This window comes from Vanacampus margaritifer, chromosome 6 (genome assembly GCF_051991255.1).
Source record: "Vanacampus margaritifer isolate UIUO_Vmar chromosome 6, RoL_Vmar_1.0, whole genome shotgun sequence".
NCBI classification, from domain to species: domain Eukaryota; kingdom Metazoa; phylum Chordata; class Actinopteri; order Syngnathiformes; family Syngnathidae; genus Vanacampus; species Vanacampus margaritifer.
In genome coordinates this window covers 27724187-27731483 of record NC_135437.1, presented here as the reverse complement: position 1 = coordinate 27731483, position 7297 = coordinate 27724187, and the positions used below count along the sequence as shown (strand labels likewise).

The window sequence follows — 7297 nt, the reverse complement described above, 5'->3', positions numbered from 1 at the left end:
AGCCTCTCAGCTCTGTGTGTGCATAATTATAACACTTTCATGACATCGCTCACGGACATTTCCCATATATTATAATAGATATTCTATTGTCAAGTCATATTTTGTTGTTCATCCTGTGAGGTCAAGTTATGAGAAGGCTTTCATTGCCTGCGTGAGAAGCGTGGGAGAGCGCTCACTAAAGTACAAATGAATGCGACATTTCCTGGAAAGAGACATGTGCTGCTGACTAATACCTGGATTCCTGCAGTAAGGCACATGCTGGGTGAGGCTTCTCAGAAAAGTGGTTAACAATATGATGTGGTAGATGTGTGTTGTAAGGTCATATTCTTCTATACAAGCACCTCAAATACTGACAATTTTCCGTTTCAGTATACAGTACATCAAACCACCATGTGAATGAATTTGTGTTAGTGCTATTTGACGTGAGACATAGAGCGCAACGGGGCCATTTAAAAAAACATTTATTTAGAAATACACATAAAAAATAAAAAATTGAATGGGGGGGAAAAAATTGTAAAAACCACAAGTTGTTATAAACACATCAATATTGATACAGATTCAATGACAGATTTTATATTACAAACTAAAAATACAGTTTTTTAACTTGTGTTGTATGCATTATTGAATCAAAATGACTGATCTATTGCGAAATAGGGTTGCATGTTGGAAATTTTCCACAGGAATGAATGGGAATTTACAAAATTGAAGCTTGCGTCTTAAGCTGTTTGTTTTTGTTTGCTTCTGTGTTTATTTTTTGTCGTTTTGTTTTTGCACTTCAAGGTCACTGTAGAGAGATTCACTTTTCATTTGACATTTTCAATGGGACTGTTGATGTTTTTGGATGGCTGATGTTTAAAAATATATATATTTGAAGGGGCTGGCTCAGGGCAATGAGTAATATTTGACGCAATATCCATGTTTTTGTCTTTTAATGAAATAATTGATTGTTCAAGAAAATATTTAAAACTTACTTAATAAAAAAATCTGTTGACATTTTTTTTATTGTAATTTGGCATGGATGACTTATCATGGTTATGAAAAATGTTTTATGTGCATTTCCAGAAACCCGAGCACAAATTTCAATTCCATACAATTTTAATTACACAGGAAAGTTCCCACTACTTTGCAATCCTAAACCGCTTCTGCACATTGAGACGTTGTCCAGGTCGTACCGGATTAAAATGAGTTTCCAATTGTAGGAGACATTTTCAGGGAAGAGTTCTAAATAAAACAGTGAAGCGCTGGTGAGTCAGTAATGATCTATTAATCAGATCAGTCCTCCATTTGCGCTTCCTGGATGTGTCTGTGGTTGAGGCAGTTGTCTTGGGTGGGTGTGGACAGGTGCTCCAGTTCGTAGCCCCCGTCCCTGCTGGCCGGCCGTACCTCGCTGGAGGTCTTCTTGTGCTCCCGGATCTGCTGCAGTTGGTGGCCGGCGTACTTGGGCTTGGCGGTGAGGGGTCCGAGGGGCACCTCAACGCCAAGGATGTCGGCGACCATATAGGGGCGCAGCCAGCCCACCAGCGGGGTGCTGCCGGGCGTGTAGTGGGTCTGCCGGTGGTAGAACAGAAGACCGTCCACCTGCCGGCAAAGTTGACAATCGGTCCAAACGTAGAATGAGGATATGGACGTAGGCATATGTTGGATCCAAGGAAATATCTTTTCACTATGACATCATTCGCATTTCCCGGTGGCAAAAACCCAAGCTAGCTGGCCATCCTGTTTAAATTACTAAAAGACTATGGAGGACTAAAACTGCCAAAATTTAAAATAAATAAAGGACTAAATAAATAAGTAAATGAATGAAAGTGAAAATAAAAACGGAAATACAAATTTTATACAAAATATATATATATATATATGAGATTTAAAAAAAAAAAGTCGAAATAAATACAAAAATGAATACAAATAGGATTAAATATCAATCAATAAATAAAATCGCTCTGCTCTCACATTTATTTATTTCATGCTGCAGACGCTTTGTCAGGTCGAAATGTTATTCAAATGAGGGGGTGGTCCTAAGCGTGTCCTGGGTTGGACTCCGTTGCATGAAATAAATAAATGTGAGAGCAGAGCATTTTTATTTATTGATTGATATTTAATCCTATTTATTTTGACATTTATTTTTATATTTTTATTTTTTTGAATCGCGTTTTTCCAAGAGACAACCCTCTTAAAAATAGTCAATCAAATAATTATCATACTCAAGTAAAAGTGTTTTAAAAAGTCCAGGCTTTAAAATGTACTTGAAAAATAAAAAGTATTCTTCACAATTACATCATACAATTTGGAGGCTAATAAACTTAAAATGTAATTAAAATATTTTTTTAAGGAAATATTGGGAAAAAAACTAAGCTTTGGCTTATATCCTGTGGTGCTATCTCAAACACAAAGTATTTGTCACCATTTTAAAATCGAATCAGCGCTAGTCACTTGCATTCTGCCACCCGGAAGTGCCCCGGCATCTCGTGTTGACAAACATTATCAAAAGGTCTATTCAGGAAAGAGTTTCTCACGCTGAAGCTGTACTCAGCTGCCAGGGCTTTATGGATGGACGCCGCTGTGCACTCGATGCTCTGGAGGCTCACGAAGCGGAACTGTCGAAGCAAACAAAACCACAAGTGTGTTTCTTCCATGCACCGTTTTGCTTCCTGTCCAACAGAACATCTCTGTTCTGTATAAACGCTAAAACACAAAATGGTGCAGGGCAAAAGTTGACCCATCCATTTTCCACCCTGAGTCTACACTGACCTAAATGTTGGATTTTTTTCTCTATCAGATTAGAAGCAAAAGGTTTCAAGAAGGTTCAAGTCTTTCTTGCTCCCATTTGGAAAAAAAGAAGAAGAGAAGGTGTTTCACTCACAGGGTTACGTTTGGCAATCTCTGCCAGCCCCTCCGTCTCCTGCACTTTGGACTGGAGCCAGTAGAAGCGGAAATCGGTCTGCGGAGGAGAAAACGTGCAGCGGTGTCAAAAGAGCAAAAGAGAACATCTGCGCTCCAGACTCGCGCTAGCTACTTTGAAGCCATCGGGAGTGCCAAACATTCCCGGATTTGCCGCGACATTTTCGGGAAGGGTCCGTCTCACCGGGCAGTCGTACACCGGGTGGCCTCTCCAGCACATGACGTCCAAGATGTAGAAGGTCCTGTCCAGCTCGCTGTAAATGCAGTCCAGGATGGTGTAATCTACGCCAGCGACATCGTTTGGAGCACGTCAGTCAATGTCTTTGCTTTTAAGCGTGTTTGAAAATGAGCCGGCATGGGTGCGACTACCTTTCCCCATGGCTGAGTTGTGGCGGTTTCCACCGGGCAGCAGGGAAGGGAAACGGTTCACGCAGTAGCCACTCTTTGTGTACGCTGCAGTAGAACCCTGCACACAACATTAGATACAACCACTCAAAGTCGCAGGCCTCCCCCAAGGCAATACTGAATTGGAACAGCACCGATACTTTCACACATATACACATCCTGCATATTAACACTGTCCTATGATGTATAGAGGACCAAAACTGCCAAAATTAAATATAAATAAATTACGAAATAAATGAATAAAAGTGAAAATAAAAACTGATATAAAAAAAAATATTAAAAAATTTAATACAAAAAAATTTGATAAATGGAAATAAAAACAAAATATATACATATCCCAAAATAAATAAATCAAAATTCAAAAAATAAAAGTAAATATATATATATATTGCATGAAATTAATGGCAACATTGTGCTCATATAATTTCTAATTTCTAGTTCCTGATCATAAAACGGCTGCAGGAGGGCGACCGATAATGGTATCGTCATTGGTATTGGCACAGATACCTGGTATTGGTAGTCACACAGTCAGGATGGTACCACCTCTGCCTCAATTTGAGCCAGGAAAACCTCTGAATCAATCAATAAATAAAAATGCTCTGCTCTCCGATTATGTCGGATATGTTGACATTTATTTTTAGAATCTCATTTTTTATATATTCTTACTTTTATTGATTTATTTAGGGATATATGTTGTTGTTTTTATTTCCATTTATATTTATTTTTTGTATTTTATTTTAAAATTATATTTGTTATATCCGTTTTTATTTTCACTTTTATTTATTTTTAATTTGGGCAGTTTTGGTCCTCCATAATGATGACCTTATAAGTCCACTTTTTTTCTCTTCACCTTCTCATCTGTTTCTTCATCACTTTTTTGTCATCTCATTTTCTGCTCCTCGTCTTTTCATCTAATTTCCATGTTTTTCTCTCCTTACTACCTTTTCATCTCAATTTCACTTCTTTTCACATCCTTGTCGACGCATCTCATTTTCTCACCTCACTTCCTTTTCTTATCTCCTCTCGTACACTCGTCACAGCTTCCTATTTGCTTTCTTGTCTTCACATCTTCCTTTACTTCCTTCATCTTTTCATTTCCTCAATTCAGTTCTGCATCTTCTCGGCTTATCTCATCATTTTCTCGTCTTCTCATCTCCTCTTCTTACTTTCTCATCTCCTTATGTCCTCTGCCCATTTCCTTGTCTGTAAGGCCAGGTACAGGAAGAGTTTTCAAATAACTGTCACGATGTTGGGCTAATATTTCCAAAAGGGACCGGAGTTGGGAGTGTTGTCAAAGAAGACTTGCTTTGTAAAATACTTTTTGCTGTCAGTAGAACACACTTTTACACAAAAAGACATGTTTGCTTTTGTTTACGTCAGCTTCCTTGTTCCTCAGTCAGGATGCTTCTTCGACTGGCTGCATTCCGTTCCACGTCACAATTCACTGAGTCATGACTACGCAAGTCAGTTTCCCCGCGCAAATGAAGATTTTTGGTCAGATTGAACACGTTTAACAATCAAGATTTTCAGCAGCGACCCATTTCGGACCCCATTATCAGGACAAATTCGTTCTTAATTAACAACAGGCCACAGAATAATGTTATATGATCATTTTTTTCTTTGTCATGCTTGGTCAGAAATGTGCATAATAGGGACAAAAACAGCCTGATTATTTTTAGATGTGTTCCAAGTATAATACGAAGACCATATTATATTATGTTTCCTCTGTCAGACGTTGAACTTGCAGACAGTTTTATCACCAAAACTTTCCTACCTTGGATGCAATGATGAGGGATCTTTTCCCCACGGGACAGACCACCATCAGCCAATCAGAGTCCAGCTCTGCTGGGACATCCACCAACCACTCTGACAGCATAAGCTGAGGAGGAACATAGGCAAGTCAGTTTTTTTTTTTTTTTTTTTGACACGGGCGCCATCTTCTGGACCTTGAGGAACACTGTTGCTCAGAAGGTGATCTTAGCCTTTTTTTTTTACATGGAAACAGGATATTTAATTTTGCGATAATTCAGGCCAGTGTGTCAATTCATTTCTTGGAAATTTCTTTAAGGATCTGATTGGCTAAAATGGCATTGTAGGTTGCTGTTTTGTTTTTTTTTACCCCAAAACTGGGAACCTATTGACTTTCCATTGTCTTGTACAAGACTGACCTGGTTGGCATAATGTTTTGGCAGCTTTCTTCTCTCAATCTCCATCTCCTCTTCATCAGCTTTGCCATCTCGCTCCTGTTTCCCTTTCCCCCCTTCATCCTCCTCCTGCTTTTCCATGTCTTGCTCCCCATCGCTGTCCGCCCCCGTCCAGTCGCCATCGGCCAGACGCCGTACGTGGTCGACGTAGTTCAACCTTTTACTGAGATGGAAAATAAGGAAAAACACTTCAAGACGTTCATTCTTGAAATACTCTTTTTTTTTTTTTTATCCTGACGCTACACTTACATCTAGGTGGCAAACGTTAATTGACTTTTCTAGTGCTCAGATTAATGGCACAGACATGTGCTTGACGATGATCCACTCGATTATTCTTATATATTTTTTTAAGGAAATGGAAAACACCTTTGGGTATATCTGCATATGCAGTAGTCGCTTGCTCCTCTGCCACCTAGGTGTAACCCAGTGTCTATTTTCTACAAACATTACGAAAAGGTTTATAGGGCGCCGTACATTTTCTGTAGCTCAAGGAAGCGCCGGCGCCGCTCGCTCTGCTCCAGCACGCTGAACTTGCTCTTGTACTGGGACAGCCGAGGGTGCGGGGCAGCTGTACTGTTGGGCTCCTTGGACACAGCAAAGCTGGCCGAGAGGGCTAAGGTCAGGTCATCCATGGGGGCTCTGGAGGTGAGGTCAAAACATCATGTAGCAGTGGTTTTGCAGTTTGTTACTTTATTTGTTTGCATGAAAATTGAAATATTTAAGATAACGTATTTTGCACATTTGTAAAATAAGTGTTTTTGTCATATATCTGGGTAGGTAAGTCCTATGTGACCCCCCTCGAGTTGCACTGATGAAAAATTGACGTAAAATTGAAAAAAAAAACCATTTAATTAACAAACAGTTACCATATCCCCACAGTAGCTAATTTGACAGTAGTACCACACACACACACTCTCTCTCTCACTCACTCACTCACTCACTCTCACACACACACACACACACACACACGCACGCACGCACGCACGCGCACACACACACACACACACACACACACACACACACACACACACACACACACACACACACACAATGGGTGTTCAGCAAGATTACTGCATTAAAAAACAAAAACAAAACTTGATCAGTACAGAAACTCTTCATTCTGTGTCTGGCTAGCTATCCAGCCAGCCAGGTTATGTTAGCAGTGTAGCTAAGGTGGCATGCAAGTAGCCGGTAGCTACTAACTAGCCACAGCGACGACTCTGCCTCGTTAATGTTACTTCTACCGCCTAAACGCCATTACTACAAAATGCAAAGTGCCCCCAGTGGCGGAACTTGGGCAAATAAATAAGATAAAATAGGTTGGTTTACCTTCGACATCGAGGGAGACGGCCAAGGCGGTGACGTCACACTGCCTCTTCTTCTTTTCGGTGTTTAATGGCGGTTGGCTTCCATTACGTTACATTACTGCCACCTGTCGGTTCTTTTGCTCGACTGCGATCGATTTGGAAGGAGACTTCTGGAATTTTGGAACAGCACATTGTGAATGACCAAATGAAATTGTAGTAGTGTTTGTTTGCTTGTCTGTTTGTAATCACAACGTCTCAGTGTTTTTCAACTGGTGGGGCTCACAAAAGAAATAAACACAAATGATGTAGTTTTATTTTTTGCCTGCCGCATTGTATTCAGTAAAATAAATATACATAAATAAATCTTTTTTTTTTTCAATTTTAGGCGCCAGTATGACCTTAATTAATTACTTATTTTTTAAAACTTTTTTTATTGTATGATTTAACATTCTTAATGCTTGAGTTGATCAATTTTAAAATTGC

General features: G+C 39.6%; 1 protein-coding gene across 1 annotated transcript; it reads right to left on the bottom strand.

Moving 5' to 3' along the window:
- Window positions 1–444: 444 nt before the first annotated feature.
- Window positions 445–6980, bottom strand: snupn (snurportin 1). Its single transcript, XM_077569474.1, has 9 exons — window positions 6837–6980; window positions 5982–6146; window positions 5472–5670; window positions 5078–5182; window positions 3268–3364; window positions 3083–3180; window positions 2861–2938; window positions 2514–2594; window positions 445–1578 (listed from the first exon to the last, which is right to left on the bottom strand). The coding sequence occupies exons 2-9, from the start codon at window positions 6137–6139 to the stop codon at window positions 1273–1275; spliced, it is 1122 nt and encodes a 373-aa protein (XP_077425600.1). The 5' UTR covers window positions 6140–6146; window positions 6837–6980; the 3' UTR covers window positions 445–1272.
- Window positions 6981–7297: the final 317 nt, after the last annotated feature.